The sequence below is a fragment of the Anomalospiza imberbis genome, chromosome 7 (genome assembly GCF_031753505.1).
Source record: "Anomalospiza imberbis isolate Cuckoo-Finch-1a 21T00152 chromosome 7, ASM3175350v1, whole genome shotgun sequence".
NCBI lineage: Eukaryota > Metazoa > Chordata > Aves > Passeriformes > Viduidae > Anomalospiza > Anomalospiza imberbis.
The window spans coordinates 19335700-19356286 of record NC_089687.1 but is presented as its reverse complement, the minus strand read 5'-3'; the positions used below and the strand labels follow the sequence as shown (position 1 = coordinate 19356286).

The 20587-nt window shown below is 38.5% G+C and overlaps 1 protein-coding gene across 5 annotated transcripts in view; it reads right to left on the bottom strand.

The window, feature by feature from the left end:
- Positions 1-20587, bottom strand: part of CERS6 (ceramide synthase 6) — a 101875-nt gene that overhangs the window by 25352 nt on the left and 55936 nt on the right. For all 5 annotated transcript variants that reach the window (XM_068195781.1, XM_068195782.1, XM_068195780.1 and 2 more), the window contains exons 5-7: positions 8516-8566; positions 7255-7347; positions 888-1016 (exon numbers count right to left, since the gene is read on the bottom strand). In XM_068195781.1, coding sequence (XP_068051882.1) covers positions 888-1016; positions 7255-7347; positions 8516-8566 — 273 coding nt within the window. The remainder of the gene's footprint in view (positions 1-887; positions 1017-7254; positions 7348-8515; positions 8567-20587) is intronic.

Genomic DNA, 20587 nt, shown 5'->3' with positions numbered 1-20587 from the left:
TTATCACGAAAAATCCACATTCTCTTTTGCTTTCTATCTCAGGTAGTCATGTGCCTTCTAGATCAAAAAAGATTAAAAAAAAAAACATATTTACAGCACTACTGAATCAGAATGGCAGGATTTTGATTTTGCAATAGATGACTCACACAGTAAGTCTATATTCTTGCGTAACAGGTATCCTTGTAGGTACTTGAATAAAAATTAATTTCAGACAAAATAGTTATTAACTTTGGAGGAGAGTTCAGAGACAGCCAAATTCCATCATGACCCAGAGCTGTCTAGTAACTGATGCAGATAAAGGATTACAACATCTCTAAGCTGCCACTACGGAAGTTACAGACCCTCTTGACTTAAAAGAATTTCAATCATCCCTTCTTCTCCAAATACAGCTGCTGGTACTGGGATCCAGAAGCATGGGAACCTGGAAAGTCAGAGGTCAGCTCACTGGCCATGCCCAAATAAGCCACTAAATTGTCCAACACCCTCTGCCCAGCAAAGCAGAACAGAAACACACTGTGATTCTTTCAGAGACAGAGTCATTGCTCCACACACCATGCCACAGGGGTTAAGAACCAGGTGACCCACTTTCACCACTTTCCAGATTCTGCAACTTTAGCTTTTGATTTTCCCATGCTGTATTTAGAACCTGCATGTAACCCTCCCTGGCATGCAATGCATTACCAGTCTCTGCTTTGTACAAGCAACATATCAAAGGATAAAAACCAGTCTGAAATCAGAAATATGCGCTGCTATAAGTGCAAGATATTTAAGCAAGGAAATACACTATATTAACCACCATTACCATCTTGAACTGGCTTAGGAACCACTTGTTCTGCATAGCAAAAAGATTCTACCTACTGACAGGATGACAATACGAACGATCTCACCTCTAGGACAATATCAGCCGCATCATGGAGACATAAGATCAAGGTTCCCACTCGTGTCAAATTGGTTACATATGAGAAGGTAATCAGGGTGACTGTTACAATGTGATGTGTAAACATGATTCCAAAGTCCTAGAGAAGCAGAAGCAAGGAAAAGACACAAAAACTAAAAATCCAATGAAGCAAACACTGATATTCTGAACTCATATACAAAAATGGATGGTAGTTTCTTAAATCTAGCATTATATTTAAGTTATAAAAAGATCTACTATATAAGTGTATTATACACCCTGCTCTATATTTCATTTAGAATGAATAAAATAATCATTGTATGTTAACCAAATGCAAAAACATTATCGAAACTAGGCAATGACCACACTTCTCAGTTCATAGTAATTTAACCTAATAAAGTAAACATTTGCAGTTGAAGTTACTTTGAAAAGACATATGTACATGCAAATCAAATTCCACTGTACTTTTTATGCACCAAGTAACATATGATTGTAACAATATGCATAACCAAGTGCCAAATAATGCACCATTCAAAAGAAAATAGCTACAAAGGAGGGCACTAGTGCACTAGGACAGCATGCACCTGCCAAGAAAAACTGGGAGAATCCCAGACCCAGGCTTTTATTTGTTTGTTTTTAATCAAGGTGCTTTGTCTTCACACTGTAACAGGGTTAGGAAAGTCTTCAAATGAGCTGGAGCATCTCCTCTTAATTGGTTCTAATCCACTGCCTCCCAAATGACGCAGGCTAGCTGGTCTCCACAACAGCAACTGTCAGTTATTTGGCCATTAAGTAACTGTTACTATTGAAAAATCTGGGAGTGGAGGCGCTCCCAGAAGTAACATCACATTCCAGATACTTGCCACGGGGCAGATAAAGCAGTGGCAATAACCTGCCTGCCTGGACTAGGCTCCCAGACTGATTAGTGAGAGAACAGGACCTGCAGAGTATGAGACTCTTCTCAGGAAGGCACCAAGTCAGTCAAAAATATGTCTTGTTGGCATTTGCCGAATTACCTGCACAGCTTTGAGAAAGTGATATTAAAACCCTTAAGAAAAGATCACAGGCAACATTTAACTGGGAAGTTTCTTTATGCACCAGATGTAAAACCTGTAGCACAGCTCTCAGCAGATCCCATGCAGAGATCTCTCAGAGTGGCTCTCATGCAGAGCTGACAGAAAGGAGAGATCCAGGCAGACAAAAGGAGCAGCTCCTTCAGGCAGCCTGCTCACCAAGTGTATTGGGAGGTGGAATTTGGCTTTCTGATAGCTTTTGTGGGCCAGTCCTGCTGAGCTGTGGTAGTCTCCAGCTAAGTGGCCCACAACAGAGATAACCAAAACTGTGCCTTTAGAGGGGCAGCACCTGGTTTGCAAAGGAACTGAAGGTACCTGTGTCAGGCAGGAGGGCTCTATGGAAAGTGCCATACAGTTAAGACAGGGGCAGCTCTGGAAAAGCAGCAGCTGCAGCCCCTGACTGCACTGTCTCTTCAGTACTGAGAAGCAAACCTGCAGTGTTCCCAGCTCTCTTTGGGAATGTAGCAGGCACCACCGGTTTTAAGGACGTGCAGTGCCACTGCCTCTCAGTACCAGCACGTGCCTTCCCTGCAATGTACACCTGCAGTCCATGGAAAACCTGCAGCTTGAGCAGTCTCACTAACTGAAGAGGGACAAGACCTGCTCCCAGCCTATCACTCATATTTAATGCTATCAGGTGCTACAAGATCCTATTTCCTACTCCTCAATAGGCACCGCCAGTACTTCCAACACAAAACTGAGGAAGGGTAGGAGGGCAGGGAAGGGGAGAAAAGATAAAAAGACTAAAAGCAGAGACTCATATGCCAGTTTAGTATATATCAAACATTTCCCAGCCAGGTTATCTGGCCCCCAGAAGCATGGAACACAATAAAATACATTCAGTAGTCATATTAAGCCATTGCTTTAAATCCATTTTCTTCAAACAGACAGAAGAAAAAGAGAATTAATGGCTGTTTCCCTTTCTGAGTGTCATGGCAGAAAACAAGGGCATGGCATCTCAGTCATTTCAGGAACTACAAACACACACATGAAGACCATTTCACCACTTCACAATAATAAAACCAGCAAAGCACCTACCTTATTCCATGGGATTAGAAGTAAGCTACTATTATTGCCCTATGGCCATACTGCAGCCTACCTCTTTACCTCCTTCACCTGCAGGTACTATGGTACTGTTCTTAATTTTCCTTCCAAATGCAATTATGTTAGCACATAGGCAGTCCTAATGGGGCAAAACATCAAGTAGAAGATCGTCTCTATTTTCACAGCTGACACATTCATGTTCTACAAATACTAGATTTCTAGTCCCTCTTGGATATTCTGTAAGGCATTCCTGACAATATGGATTATTCCTAAGAAATCCTAATGTTCTTAGGCAGCAGTCTTCTGCATTTTTGCATGAGTCTTCTTAAAGAAATACTGTCTGGGGAACTCCTGTAATAATGTTTCTTAAAAAAGACAGTTACTTGACTCTGCCACCTCTGAAACAGAAGTGCTGGACTGACCCATGGAAAACTGTGGGGAAAAAGTAGCAATTATATAAATTTGTTACTGCTTTGTTATTGGGATTGTTCCCTCTTTGTGACATTTTTTAATGTCATTAATTAATGCTATGCTCTGAAGAAGCTACCTATTAGATTTTAGTTATACACAAGGGTATTGAACACATAGATACCAAGTGGTACCTGTGTTCCCAGCTCACTCCAGCACTTCCACCCATATACAGTGGAAGAGCAGCTGTACAGGAACGGGCTTCTTAATTTTGGTTTTTTTTTTTTTTAGTTAATGTATTTCAAATCATATATATGTTTGTGAAAGATGTTTTTATTTACAGAAAATTCATAGCCTCCAGTTGTAACTGCTGGAAGATGTCATGTGCCTACGTTAAGGAAATCTGTGGCTGAGAACAGGAAAAAGAACCTATTCTAGACACCATCAGTGGGAAGAACACAGGGCAGACAGCAGAGAAACCCCATGGGTCTCAAGTTGTAGACAAGCCCTCTGGAATTAAGGCTTCTGCCACCCACATTTGTTTAACATGTCACACTCATTGACTGAAGTGCCAAGTGGCCATGGAGCTTTAGTGCCACTGAAGGACAAAATATCACCTTCATGGCTTGTATTACAAATTAACAAGGAAATGGAAAGGCCTGCAAAACATATGCAATCTAAACTGCTTCCACTGAAACAAAAGACATCAGTTCTGTGTGTCTTTCTTTACCAAGAAAAGTCTCTTTGAAGAAAGAAATCTAGTATCCAAATTCAGCAAAATATAATGTAAATTTTCTAGAATCAAAATTCAGTATTCAAGAAAATTAGCTGCTACAGATCATTTTATTCTTGGAATGACTGAACTGTCATTTTAAAACAAAAAGTAAAACACAGAAGCTCTAGAAATTGCCAAATGCTTGGAAGTAAAAGGTGTGAATACACAGAGAGGTCTTCGAAACCTACAAACCTGTTAAAACTGAGTAGAAAATTTATACATTTCTTTAAATGTAATTGTCAAATATTTTTCCATTAAACAATACATCAGGTATCCAGAAAGCTTGTAAATAAGCCTCACTGCTTTTAAGGGTTATCAGGTGCTTTTGAAATGAACAAACTTCCATGATTTTTTTTTTCAGTGTTCTACAAAACAGGAGCATAGGAAGCTGGGAAAAGATGATAAAACACCAATTCATACTAGGTTTCAGTCTTTGAAAATAACACCCTAAAGGGAGAATATCATAACAGCAACACAGTGGATATTTATGAAGCTAAAAGCATGCCATTATAAAACTGTAGAAGTTGATACACATAGTTCACTGACTTAATGCCAATAGTTGGTTTGTGCAACAGCCTAGTTTGCTCACACCTCCAGTCAGTTAAAGACAATCTGGTGGAATTTGTAACACCTAAATAAAGATAAACAAGTATTTGAAAGTCAAAAAAAAAAAAAAAAACAAAAACAACCCTGGAAGTAATTTTTGAAGTCATTGGTTTGCTATCAGAGAAGAATAAAATGGAGATGGAATAAGTCAATTTCTCTTGATCTACAGTAAATAAAATACCAGTTCTGGAGTTAGGCCAGTGTTGAGGGCTGCTGCTTCCAGCAAGGACACACTGCACCTCTCCTTCAGACAAAGCCAACTACATGAAAAAAACCACTTGGCTGAATTCCAGCAGTGCACAAGACTGCCTGGGCACTTCTGACCATCCCAGAATATAACACAGCCACTGCTGCTGAATTTAAAGTATCTAAAACGATAACCAAGATTTAGATAAAGAAATTCCTTTACCTGTAAAGATCAACAGCTTACTCAGGTTGAGAACTGTTAATCTGCTCCATACAAGCCAATTGTGAAATATTAGAATAGCATCCAATATTAGCTGTCAAATTTCCTGCTTCCCGTTAAACAGATCCCTATTTCATATGGGCACCATTCCACACATTGCATATGGGGTACATTACAAGGCTTCCACATTTTTTTAAACTAAGCCTTCTTTTAAAAGAGAACTACTATGACATTGCAAGAACTGGTGTCTCTGTCAAGCTTGTACTCCTTTTTGCCAACTATTGCAAGTCTTTAGTACTAACATTTTTCAGCTCAGTGGGTTTCCTTGGCAGCTTGCATTCCAAACAGTTTTACTGTGTGACACCAGGGCACAGCTGCATTTCTCCAATCTGATCTTCCTCATTATCAATTTTGCTTACACTACACAAAGAGCGGTCTCCACAGTCCAAACTGGTGAGTGATTTAATAGGTCATTAATAAATATGGCATCTCCACTGCTCCCTGCTGGGTGCTGATAATGAAAGGCTTTTGACTTGCTACCACTGCACTGCAGATGTTGTGCTCCTGCTCTCTGCTGGACACAGCACATTCTCAGACACAGCAGGTGCTTGGGACACTACTTGGATCTGGTGCTCTGGGGTCAACAGCTGTGGCTGGGGTGGCAATAGGCTGTTAGCAATTCTCTTCCGCACCTCTATGTCCCATCCTATTTCCACAGCACGTTGCCCTAAGGTTTTTCTGGTAACAAGTACAAGTCATTCATATATAACTAAGAAAAAGACTTGGCCCCTGCAGCGTAACATATCAGTCAATATAACTCTTGATTTAAATTAATCTCCACTATCATACAGCTCCCTTAAGCATTGTTTCTCTCTATCCTAGTTTGTGAAACAGGGAAGTTATACTCATTTCAAGCTCATGATTAACAGAATGTTTAGCATCTACAGAGAATGCAAGCGAGGGATTTATATGTATTCATCATAAATTGGTTGCTTTATTTTTAATTTATACTCCAATATGGATTAAAATTTTGTGGATGCTTTCTTGAGATTTCTGCTTCTGAAATAATCTGGAAATCCAAACAGAGAAGTGTGTTTCTATACAGGTAGCTCTGGCATAAGACCCCCAGTAATACACTGTGGCTCTAAATGACAGATAAGTTTATTCAGGTCATAATGCATCCTTCATTTACTCTTTTCAGAGTTATGCTCCTGCTAAAATTCTAATAAACACGAATTTTTCCATTAGCATAGCCTACAATCATTGATTTAAATGACAGCTGAAGGCAGCACATAAAGATATTATAAAATCCTTTCAAATGTTAAAAAAAAATAATTTTGAAACATTAAAGCCCCTGCAAGAATAGCTCAATGGACTGTTATTACAGAGTAACTGTTGTGCTGCTTGTTCTGCTATGGACTAGGATTCTCCTTGGAGGAGAGAACTTGGCATACGGAACAGATTGCAACTAATTCTAGAAAAAATATTTCTATTTGGGCAGAGTCTTGTTTTTTTTCATTAACAACTCTCTAACAGCAATGCTCAGCTACATGACTGGAAGGGTAAAAATTAAATATAACATCACTTTTTAATATTAAATGTTTTTGCTGTCCTTTTGTAGAAAAATCTGAAAGCCCTCATAGATCTTATCTCACAAAGTGATACTGTGAATTTAGGAGGCAGTCTTGCCCTTTTCTTGGTATTTCATTGTTTAACTCTTAGAAGAAACAGTATATCTACCAGATACTACCTGTCCAATTTCATTCAAGTCACTGCATGAAAGCAGAAGGTTCTTTTGGCTTCTGCTATTTGCCCTTCAATATTTTCTCCAGGCTCCTCTTTCCATGTGCAGCAAAAGCCTCACATTATAGCTACAATGAACAGAGTAAGACAATCACAGTTTCTCAGTGATGAGTATCTGCAGGAGTTGAACACTAGAAAGAACTTTATTTCCAGTTCACTGCACATGTAATACAGCTATTCCTTAAGTAAAAAATGATATGTTAAAGCTTAAAGCTTTCAATGTTTTTAGTCTCATTGTTCTTACCTTTCTTTTGACATCAATGAATTGAGAAAACATTAAGGACCAGTAGAATGACAATTCAACTATGTAGTAGTAATGAAGGTCAGGCATCAGGGGCTGAAAGATAGAAATAAGAAAAGGTTAATAAAGTCTAAGTGACATTACAGGCAGCTGTGATTTATAGGAGACATGTTTAATCCTAGGGGATTATTGAACTATTCATAAGCATCCTACGTGAAAAAAATGATGGTAGTTGCCTCTTTCACACTCTGATGGCTCTGGAAAAATAAAACTCCCCAACATACTCTCTTCTAATGTTTTAGCCCTGACAATACTGTAATACCAAAAATTACGATGTTGTCCATTTGGAACCCAGAACAAACTAAATTCTGAGTATTCCTAAGTCTGTTTTGAAAGTTTACTTGAAACATCTTGCTGTATATCAGTAATGTGGATTCAAAACATAGCAAAAAACCAATGCTAGAGTAGACTAGAAAAAAAGTAATGCTAGTATATAATCTCATCTGCTCATGATGAAAATGCAGGCTTTGAGCAGGGCTCTTTATAATAGAAATGCCTACTTTTGAAGAATTTAATCATTTTCTGGGGACATATTAACATTCAGAAATAACAAAACAAAATAAATTTATCCAAGTATCTTGTCTGATATACAACATAGTTACAGAGTTGTTTTAAAGTAAAAGATATAAAAAAAATCCACAACCAAAACCAACCTGGGGTAACTTCAAAAAAGGTAACTGGTGGCACACATAAACACTTTGACCCTCAGCCTAAGAGAGCCAACTCTGAGGCAAGTAGCGGAATTTGAACCCAAACCCAGGATGCAACACACCTCTTCTTATTCACACTTTCCAGTCAGGCAATTCCTTGTTTTTCCCTTTCCCTGCTCTTAGGGAAGAAAAAAAAAATATATCTATATACACGCCCTAGACATATAGGGTGTGTATATATATATATATATATATATATATATATATATATATATATATATACATATATATATATATATATACACCCTAGGTTAAATTCTTTCAACTGCAAACTCTTCTCTGGAGTTTCTGGAATTTAATGTATGGAATTCAGGTGTGACAGCTATGTTCATCTTTCCCATCTTGAACTCAAGCAAGATGGGAAGAATCTAGCAATGTTCTGAAATGCTGAGTAGCCCATTCACACAAACATACTGGCACAAAGCTCCACCATAACAAAAACAGAGCTCTACAGAAGTGTCATGCTTGTTTTTAGACAGCGCTGTAACTTTTACCTGATATGGATACCCGCTCCAGCACTGCCTGGTATTCCACAGCCAGGGTGTCTGAAAGAAAGAAAAAGCAAACCAAAGGTCACTATAGACCACTTTGTGCTATGTTAAGTGCATATATTTAATATTAACAAAGGACAAAAAAATAAGAACCACTTAGAATTTGCATTTTTTGATAGAGGCTATGAAAACCAAAGAACTAGGAGACTTCTCAAGAGTTTCACAGCATGAATTAGAGCAACTTTCCTGTTTTTGTTGGTACCCCATGACCTCACTTTTGCAAGAGTGCAGATTGAAACCAGCTTGTGCTTGGATGGTCAGCTCTCACACTATATTCTCAACAGAACAGGAAATTTTGACCTTAGCCAACTTAAATATTTCAAAGAAGATTCCTTGCACAGGCCATTATATATAGGCAATCCTCCCTATAGGATCCATCCTTCATCTTTACATAGCCTTATCTACTCTACATTCGAGTATAAAAGGGGACAGAACATCATTAGTCAGTCTCCTGGATTAAGGCAGCACACAGCATACACTTACAGCATTAAATGCTTCCCCAGGATCACAGTTTTTCAAATAAATCCTCACTGCCTGAGAGAAGGCATGTTCTTGTTTTCACCATCAGGTGGAGTAGCTCAGCTCAGGCAAACCATAATATCAAACTCATCCAAAATACAATGGGTGAGCACCAAAGCAACAAAACGGACACTAAGCAGAATGTTAAAGCCCCAGGCTGAGAATTAGACTAAGTAGGAAGGATTTTTTAATATGCCCTTTAATGAAAAAGAAGACAAAATAACATTTTCACACCTATACACCCAGTGCTCCTGAAATGAAAAAGAATAGTTCTTGCAGTAGCCTGAAAAGTACACCAACATTCGAAGTAAAAGACCTCATAGAGTTTCTGATTTGCCTCTCTCAAAGATGCTGTAAGAATGCCTAAAGTCCATCCAAACTTACCCTCCCCTCCATTAGAAATAACTTCTTCATGGAACCAATTAATTCGTTCAAATGTCTCCACAGTTTTACTGTGCTATACAAATTCCCCTCATTTCATGCAAGAAAAAAAAAGTCTTTGGAAACAGCCACAGCATCTCTGCAAAGCAATATAAAGAATCTAGCATATTTCTGTCTGACAGTTGCCTGAATTAGATCCACACAAATATTCTAGGATAATTCATAGTTTTAGCCAGGTTTGAAAAGCTGTAACTGTCTTTCATATCATATTCAACAAAAGATATGAGATGCTTCCTACCCAATTATTTTGCTGCCTAAATTACAGGTACTGGCAAAAAAAAGCATATTTTTCTCTTTCAAATATTATGACATCTTAAGGCTTCTTCATAGAGATGCTTGCTGCAGGAGCTACAGATACAGAGGTTTATGAGCAATTAAAATGCTGATTGCTAAATAAAATAGGCCTTTCTTGATGAAACTATAACCACAAAGGCCTACAGGGTATCACAACTGACAAAAAATGTAATGTATGCATTAAGCCAATACATCAGAATATATGCCCCTTCTGAGCCATATAAGGCTCAGAAAGCCATGCTGCTATCTCAGACAAAATGCTCCTGGAGTAGCTGTTTGGAAACCTATTGGATCTTTTGTGGGCAAGAGCATTTAAAATAGCAGGGCTCCTGCAGCACCTTCTTACCCTTCTTGCCTCCGCAGTCTCCCTCCCCCTTGACTTGCCTTGGCATCTCCGAGTTGCTCTTAATAGCTTTAGCAGCAGGGCATTTTGGTTATGCTTGTCCTGGAGGGTTTTAGGGAAGAAGTAGAGGAAGAGCTTGGTTTAAGCACAACCTTCCTCTTTGACCTCCACAATGAGCACAGCCGTAGACTGCACTCAACATTCTAAACGTAAACCACGGTTACAGTTGGGCCAAGAAGCATGTTATTTCGTCCTGCGTGAACCTCACAACTGTGGAATACTGTGTAGAGGCTTCAGTAGGAAGCATCAATCTAAAAAAGCTCACACAGTCTGCAGTGTGAGACCTAGACCCATTAGTGAAAGGTGGATTAATCATAAAGGACCTAGGACCGACACTCCAGTGCTCAAGTGAGTCCTGTGTGTGCCTATAGGACATGTCTGCAAACTTCCTCATTACAGGCAAGTTCACTGTGAAGCAGAGCACAGTTCTGCCTGCAAGTCCCATGTTGGATGAGAAGAAAAGGTCAGTGACTTGGCTATACAACTGATCCTTTTATGATGAACATAAAAGCATGCTTCTGTTTTTGCTGCCTGCTGAATATCCAATTTTCATTTCACTTCCTATTCTTGGTATATAATGTCTGAGGAAGGGAGGGACACGAGGCAATTGGAGAAGAGGTGAAATGCAAAGATCCTGATAACAAAAAGCCCCCCCACTTAAGCTGGAAACAGAATACCTAAACCTTCAATACCAATTATGCTAAGCACAGAGCACCAGCCCTACAGTGCTGACACCCTGCCTTAGAAAACATAAAGGAGTTCAGATGGAAACTGAAGTTTTACCACATTTAGGTGCAGTGCCAAATGAATGCAATATCAGTGACAGAGGATGTAAACAGCTATTCAATCTGTTGAGATTTACAGTATTAAGGAACAAATCACCATAATTCCATTACAGGAATATCTGTTAAAAACTCCATCAAATCTTTCTCCAACTCTGTGATTAAATAGAGTAATTTTAAAGAGTTCTTTGAGAAATAAAACTTTTCTTGAGATAAGGGAATGACTGAGGATTTGGGAAAAAAAAAACAAAAAACAAACAAAAAACCTTTCCAGAATTATCTCGGATGTTTGCAAGCTTAGCCAGAAGCCTTGGGTTGTTTTGTATCCTTTGCCTCACTCACTTATCTCTAGAGAAAGCATCTAATTGGCCCCCAGCTTTCAGAAAGCCCTAAGAAGTGAAAATCTCCAGGTCTTGCTCAAAATGCTGCAAGTATATAGTATGTGAAAGGTCAGTTTTGATAGTAAATGGAGGGGGGGAGAAAAAAGCAGTACAATGAAAAACTTCCCATTTATGAGTATCACAAAGAGCTGTTATGCACCTTATTTAGTCATGACCATGAGGGCACGGTGTAGCTCCCAAAGGGGTTCTTCCAAAATTCTTAGGTAAGTAAGAAAAATCTTCTGACTTTTCCATCAAATAAAGAAATCTGGCTGCTGTTTTTACCAGAATCCAGCATGTAAAAATCCAGGGACATCATAACAGAATACACACATTTCACTAGAGCCAATTTATGTTCAAAACACATTCCAAATCAAAATAAGACATCCTTAGTCCAAAAATAAATGCTTTTAAGTTGCTTTTGAAATTCGAGAGCATTTGAACCTGTAGAACAAAACTAGCAAAATACAGAGCATTCACTGTGTACATGTTCACTACTCTTCCAAGATTTTTACTTGGCTTGGTTAATGCGTTTGAATACAATTTTGTATCATTTGTTACAAGCAATATTAAGTGGAATGGAAATTAATTACTATTAAGTGGAATGGAAATTAATGAAACTGTTAATTACAGTCAAGATAATATGTACTTTCAGCAAAGCTCTACTGACCTCATTTTTTGGGGCTAATATAGGCAAAGATGTCAAAGGTATCTCACGGCATTCGTGCCTACATTCATCAAGTTACAGCAGGTTCTTGCTTTGCTCTTCACAGGAACAAGTGGTACAAATTAGGGCCAGATGATTTACACTTCATCAGTGCTCACTTAGCCCAAAAATGCTGTGTGCAGTTTCCTCTTACCCCAGGTGCAAACCTTCACTGTCTGATACCCGTGTACAGCGCAAGACACAGCCAAACTCTATTCCTCAGCAGCAGCTGCCTTGTCCCAGCGCAGGCAGAACAGCAGCTCCTGCTGCCATGGGCAGACCTCTCGGCGTATCCCCGGCTTTACACCTCATCTACCCAAGCGTGCAACTGCTACAGCAGAGGAGGAGACTCCCAGCTTCCTGTTCACTGCAAAATACTGTAACATTTAACGCTTTTCACACATATTTTAGTATCCAGGAACTGAAACTGATAGCCTTTTAGTCAACAGCACCTTTCATAACATTAGCAGAAGGACAATCATTAATGATTAACAGTTTTTTTGGGGTGCTGGGTAGTAGCTGGGTATGGGTAAGTTTTGTTTCGTTGGTTGGTTTTGCTTTTGTGCATTTCTACTTGCTTAAATTAAATAGTATGTCAATAGTAATTTTTCCCCAATATGGGTAGGGATTATAGCAATTTTTTTCTTTTTCAATGCATTATCATTCCTTTTGGACATCACTTGGTTGAATAAGCACTTGCTTAGAGGTAAATTGAATTGCTCAGTTTTGTTTTTTTCTTCTGCAATACCTGCATCCTCTTGTCATGGTATGCTGGATGGTTGCTGACACTAGAAGGAAAGTTAGATTACCAGGCAACACAAAAAGAATCCTTCCTTACTTTCCTCTGCCAGTGGCTCTATGTTCTACTATTAAAATTACTCTATCCATGTATGGTAAACCCAAGAGATTTTTTAGTAAGTCAGTCTCTTAGATACAAATTCCACAATGATCCTGAGCTTCCTTCCCCATCTTCCTGGCTCAATGAAGATCAGCATAACTGTAGACTACTGCAGCTTTTCACTCTTAAGGAGCAAATATATCCATGAAAATATTTACTTCTGCATATAATGTACAAACATATACATTCTTATTCCTCTTAACTACAGAAAAATTCCTTGGTATTAATTGTTGTAAAACAAGCCACCATTTTACAAGTTATAAAAAGTAACTTGTTACTTTTTTTTTTTTCACAAGTATAAATATTTTGCAGCTTCTTTCTCTCCAGCAGAAAGAAAATGAAACTTTTCCTCATTGTTCTTGATTTTCAGAAAATTCTTAAAGCAACAACCAGAACTTTTTGAGTCAGCTTTTCAAAGTTTCTATCATCTTCCACTAAGTCTGCCTTGTGATGTCTTGGAAACTCTCTGATTCCCTAAAGATGTGTGCTTTTTCCTACTATCCTCTGAAAAACTGCCCTGAATACAGCAACATCCCTTGCTACTGTTGTATTTGTTTTGCTACTACATAAGAATTTCCCAAACTAAAGTTTCACTGATTTAAAACTCACATCAGACAGTTTCCAGTCTCTACTGGCCATGAACAACAGGCTCTGAGGACATCACCTTATCAGCCAACAACACCAAGAGCGCAGGCTGAACTGTGCAATAAACTGACACCCTGCAAGCACCACTGCAAGCCACCTACACATCAGAATTATGTATGCTTCCCTCCATCCACAAAGTCACCAACTTCTGACAAAACACCATGCTGGGAACAAAGAGAACTCAGCAAAACAACAAAATCCATGGCTACTATTTGGCATCAATTTGTGCAAGTTCTTCCATCCAGTGACTGTTAATTTCATTTAGGATGCAGTTGCTTCTCACACCAGGAATAGAATTTTCATAAATCCTTCACAGATCCAAGCAGTTGTTGGTATTTCGTGGCATAGCTAACTACAGAAGTGAAGACAATATGACACATTGTCAGTGAACATCCTGAGGATTTTTTTTCATATATTGTGACTAAGCAAGCCGTTTTAAGTTTCTGCAGAACAGGGGCTTCTTTCCCTCTAGAGTTTAGTGCTTTGTGTCTGTAGAAAAAAGGTTTTAGGGGGAAAAATGCTTCTGCAGTGAAGAGTGCTCAGTGTTTCCTTTCAGCAATCTGCACTGTTGACTTCCAAACATAATTAAAAATTATACTTCTGCTAATGGGAAACTGTAAAATATGGAAGAACTTATAAAGGCCAAGATTAATAACAATCACTGAATCACTGGAAGATGCACTTGACATTCAAATGCAAATATATATGTGTTCAAAAAAAGGTTTTAAAAATATGAATTCAAGTTTTGATGTGCTATATAAAATTATATTTGGAAAGGCAGAGTAAGCTCCACACACACATCCACTTTTCTCTTTAAAAATATTATGCACAGAGATCTGGAGCTTATGTCTTTTGTTGATAAAAGTTTACTTTCAACTTACAGCTTATGAGGAAAATGAAGGTGGCAAAAGGAATTGATAATTAGAATCTGGAAGGGTCCTAATATTAAGGTAATGTGCTGAACAGAATTGAACACTCCAGACAGAGAAATTGGTGACTGTAGCATCTCCTCCCCCTCCTCTCCCAGACAGCCACCAGTCCCCTTACCAAGCCCAGCCATCAAAATATTTGCTCTTTTGTGTACCTTCTTCTTCTGACACTTGCTCTGCTGGTTGCTTTGTAGTAAACAAAACTTCTAAAAACTTTTGCCTTTATGTGTAATGGCAACATTTTCAAGGACTGTTTGGTCATGAGCAAGCTGAGTGGCCAGTGGTGCTATGACACTTTAGAGCAGCTGAAGTCTACATAAATATTCCAGGAGCTAGGCAAAAGTTCCCAGAAACACTATTCAATGTATTTTGTGGTTCCTCAATCTACACTGTAAGAACTGTGCATAGAAAGTAGTGGACACACTCATCCAAGCATTCCAGATGCCTGATAACCCTTGGATGAAGCAAAGCAGCTGTACATTAGCTTTACAGCTGCCTTCTATTTTTGATCACAATGCCAGACCATATCAATTAGCCTTTATGGATTTACTTTATTTAAAAAGACAACACATAACTGCATGCCTGCAATTAGTTTTTTAAGAGAGAGTACTGAAGTTTACTCTTAGAAAACCTTACCTTGGTAGGAGGGAGACCTGCATAAAATTAAACCTTTAAGAGAACAGGAAAAATCCCAAGAGCAAATCATTAAAAAATTAAATAGGGCACTTCAACCCTTATTGATCATTGCAGAGTAGCACGATTTCAGACTACTCCTAATTTTCCTAGAGCATGCAGCTTCAACAAAACTCCAGGGTTTCCAGTGCTCTGATACTATGGTTACTCAAAGGCATACAGGAAAGTGGTTAATAATTAAACTCATCATTACATCTCTACTTCCTGTAATTATGTTCTTATTTGTGGCTGCTCTGCCAGAAGAGTGCATGTGTCTGATTCTGCCAGCCACTGCCTTCCAATACCATGTGTTGATGGCAAGTGTTTACCAGATTCATTGTACTCCTGATGCTGAGTTTTGGAAATCTTCAGGCAGCTGCTTTCCTTTGCAGGATTCACCGTGGCTTGCTTCACTGACATGTAACATGTTCCACCACTGCATGCAGTCCATGAAGGGAGACAGAGTCGAATTTTAATAATAAGAACAACTCCATACCAAGGTAAACATCAAATAAAATTTCATGCCTAAACCCAGATGTTTAAGATTTTGGTAGTTATGAACCTACATTGCCGACTGGAAGAACACTGTATAGAGAAAAGCCAAACAAAAGCCCCAGCTGATGTGTTTTGCTGCACTTTCCTATAGGCACATTGTAGCAAGGTCTCAGGATCATCCCTGACAGTCTGAAAATTAGGAAGTTACTGCAAATGCAGAATTTTTAATAGGAAATACAGGTTTTCTCTAATTCACAGGGCCAATATTCTCTAGTTCACAGGGCCTTGGAGAGGCAAGAATGTATTTGGCTCACATAGTGCCATTATGGGCAGGTGCTGAAGAAGACCTTTCATTAGTGAACTCCCCACTCTCAAGTACTGCCACTAAAACCCTGGCAGAAGGAGCTGACTGCTTCTCAACACAGACACCACCAAGTCCCACCTGATGATTGAGAGAGCAGAACTCCTTCAGACAGGTTGCTGGAACAGGCAGGCCAAAAGCCACCCCAGTGTGTGGTCACTAGACAGGAACCCATCTCTAAGCACTTTGGTCACTAAGCACAGCTAAAACGAGGCATAACCCTAAGCAACAGTGAGTAAGGACAGACTGAAGTAGCTTTTTCCCCTTCCACTCATGCAACCACTGCATTTTTTTGAGGTGAAAATATACTGTATCAGGGCAATTCACCCCTGGGGCAGCAGGTGTCATTACAACTGAAATACTTAGAATCACAGAATATGCTGAGTTGGAAGAAACCCATCACGATCATCAATTCCAACTTCTGGCCCTGCAGAGAACACCCCAAGAATCACATTTCTTGGTGTATGTAATAATGCCACAAGTACTAAGTACTGTATGAAAAAATCCCAGTGAGAGAATCTCTCTCATATTGCATTTTCCTAACAGAAAGACAGAAGGGTAAAATGTTAATTAATTTAAATATAAAAACACAGTTTACAAGGATTTTTTCCTGCTCAGTTCTGAGTCAGTGACCATAATAACATTTCCTTCTCTAAAGCACATGAAGACAGCTGAAATAATTTCCCAGAATGTCTGAACTTACATAAAATGTTATATTCATTTTCCCTCAGTTTTTCACCTTCCCCTCCTGCCGAGGAAGCGCAAAGCCAGAAGTCTTCTGAGGTTTCCATTTGTCATCTGCTGGTGGATCTATTCTGACATAACTTGCAGTTTTCTGCAACCGATCTATTAAAACAACTAACAATAAGACTGGCTGGTAGGGATGAGAAGAGGGGAACTATCATAAATTGCATACGATTTTGTTTAATAAATTGTAAATTTGTATTAAGTTCTAGTATAAAACCAGAAATAGTAAATTTGTGCCACAGCAAAAAACCTAAAGTAACTGGGCAAGAGGAAAGAATTTTCTCTTCCTCATCTACTTGAGCCTACAATTCCTACAGACAGGAAAAAAATCCCTGTTGAAAATTTTTATGATATGACCCTGAAAAAGTTTCAGTCTTTCAGAACCCTGGGCTGCCAAGAAAATGAATACTGTGCTGAAGGCAAAATTAGCAACCAGTCCACAGGGGGATATGAAGTGTGGCAGCCCCTCCTTCACTGCCCCAAACAACAGCGTAATGCACAAGCAGCAGAGATGCTGTATATGGCTCACTACCAGCTTAACTTGCCAATTTGATGATTACATAGCATTTACTTACTACTCTGATGTTATTAAATAACTCCAGCTGGATTCAAAACAGATAAAGTGAAATTCAATTCTAGATGCATTTTTTGAATTAGTGTGTTGCTTTTCCTTCCCATGATTATGTAAAATTTATCCCCGCTGTATACGTTTGAAAGTCCTGTTGCCATCCTGTTACTAAATTAGGATACCACTGATATTCTCCTTTTGCTTTTTCTTTCAAAAACCTTCCGTTTCCTGTCAGCCACAAATAAATTCTACCAACTTGCTTAGCTTTGTCCTCTTGCCTGATCAAGTTATTATCTTAACTTCCAACAACTTATGCAGTGAATTACTTCCTGTGCTGACTCCCCTTCTCTTACAAAGCCTCATTGTCCAAAATGCATTCATTCTTGTTGATGTACACCAAGGTACTGCAGTCACTTAGAACTGAGTTTCTCCAGTAGCTTTGATCTTTCTCATGGCTCATGATTTGTATCGCAAGCATCCAAAACACTCTATTAATCTCTCCTAAATGCCCTCAACAATTTTTATGCCCTTTTGAAGATATAGCTGAAACAAATTCCTTTTCCATGAGATGGCATCTAACTATCGTCTTCCTGGAAACCTTTTCCACTCGTGATGCTTATTTAAAAATGTAATATGGCTTTTCCCCTTTCTTACAATAGCTTTCTTCAAAAGACTCTAGAGCACGGGTATTCTTTCTGGCTCACTCAGTGAATTAGAAATTGTTTTATTTATCACCTCATGTTCTGCCCTGCTTTCATGGAAAGGGAAAATATTGTAATTCGATTTTAACATCCAAAATTATTTTAGCTTAAAAATTTTCATCACTTACAGAAACTGAGCAATTGGTTTTACAAATAATAATAAAAAAAAAGAGGTAATAAAATCCTCCAGAGAATCCAAATCAATTTTAAAGCAAGCACAATCTGCCAAATGTGGGCTTCATTTCCTCCCTTAGTGGCCTATGTATCACATTATCCCTCTGCTAATAGCACAGTAAAATATCAAATATCAGCATTGTGTTAAAAGGGCTCCACAGTGGCCTCTGGCATTCTTCATTTAAATAAGAATATTTATCCAGAATTGGGCAAATAAGATCACTGGACAAAAGGAATTACAAGACTTCAGTAACAGATAATATAACAACCTTTCGGGAAGAACGTGGGAAGGAAACATCACAACAGATGCAGACTAGAGCAGAAAAAGTGCCCAGCAGAATGCCTGCTTCTATTGATTCAAGAATGAAAGAAACACCAAGGGCTCTGGAGGTAAACCCCCTGCCTCCCAGCTTTTGCCACAGTGTTGTTTTCTAGAGTCAGTTCTGATTTAAACCAAGGTGGTAGATATTTTCCAAAGTATTTTCATGCTTTGCTATCTCAGTGCTAAAACCAGAAAAAAATAATCAGCCTGCTTTAAGGAGTCTTATTCTATGAATCAGATGATCAGACATAATCCAAACAGTGGTATGAATTCTTCCAAGATGCTGCATTTCTTTTATTGTTCTGTTCCACAAAATATACAGCAGCATTAGTTTAATGCAAAAGTAGATGCAGCAGGTAGGGCAACCGAAGATGGAAACAATAAATGAAATACTGAATATTCTGATGCAGGCCATTTTTTTCTGCTCCAAATGATGTAACATGTAAGGTGTTCTGCAAACAGCTTTCCAATAGCTGAGGAACTTTTATCACAAAATCAAGTCTGTCCTACTGCTACAAACACTGAAAACTGTCTAGAGCACTGGACATTTTGAATATAGCAATTTAATTTTATGAAGTGGCTGTGAATAACAATCATTATTTTTTCATCTAAGGTTAACAATATCAATATTAGGTAAAGTGTAATACAGAAATAATGTCAAGAACTGTAATACAGAAACAATGTCAATAACCAACCACCACTTTATTGACAAGTTCTTTTTTTGTATTTCAAATGAAGGTGGTCTGACTTTAGGCTCTAAAATTCTGGAGTATAAGCAATCTGAAATGGCATTTACAAATTCTACACTACTCTCTCTGGGCTGTAACATGTGCATGTATCGCTGCTGCTATTTTATTCCAAAAAAAAGGCAAAGAATAAGCCAACTCAGCTGAGCAACAGAATGCAACATTCTCTCTCACGAAAAAGCATGAAGCCAGTTTCTCTCAATGTGCACACAGAAACTGTGGGCCACTAACAGAACATCTCCTGCTGTCACACAGAAGCTTGCTAGCTCAGTGGTTAGTGCACATATGAGGATAAGCACTTCAGTTTCTTCATTTGAAACATCCTATAGTTTCAAGAAAGAGGAACTTTCCTAACAGAAGAAGTGGAGCTCTACCGGTGTCGGGTTTTTTTCCTTCATACTACCCTGCTATTTTCTATTTGCCTTCCATACATTTATGTCCCTTGAGTAGGCTTGTGGAGTCAAATTTACACTTCAACATGGCCTTCTCTGTTCTTTTGCAAGCTAGATGTACCAGTAGAAATTGCAACTACCCACCAGACAGTTCTCAGTTCTTCCATAGGGGATGACTCATTAGGAAGGACACTCAATCAGCTGCATACATACAGAAGCTTGTTGCACCCAGCACTTTTAAATATAGCCACGGCATACTCGTATCATCTGCCTTACTTCAACATTAAATTTGAAAAAAAGCAAGATTTGTTTATCGAGGAAGATGATTGTTTTTCCAGTAGAATACCTACATGCAAGTTCAGGTTTACAAGTTTCAGTATAGACTTCAGAAGACTTGCAGAAAATCCATCCTCTTCTGTGAGTTTGTAATTATCATGGGCAAGTAAAGGAAGGAAATTAAATGTGAAAAGTCTATATATGTCACCTGGAAGCTTTGCTTCCATTTGCTTGTAAAGATTTTTCATTTTACAGCATTATACAGGCACTGCTTAGCACCAAGGATGAGCAAGCAAGAAACAAACCAATCCTGAACTCTTTGCTCTGTTTCTTTATCACCAAAGATAATGATATTTTTTCCATTTAATTGAAGCACAGTCAGACCATTAACTCTTAATGAGCAAAGTCACCATTTATTTAACTATAAATATTACTGAGGAAAACAAAAACATTATCTCATTCCTATGTTAATGATAAGCAAAGCAGTCAGTTTAATGCCACTGGAACTTAATGTCTTGTTGACATCACTACTGGCATGGTACTCTGCAAAGAAGTAGACATGTT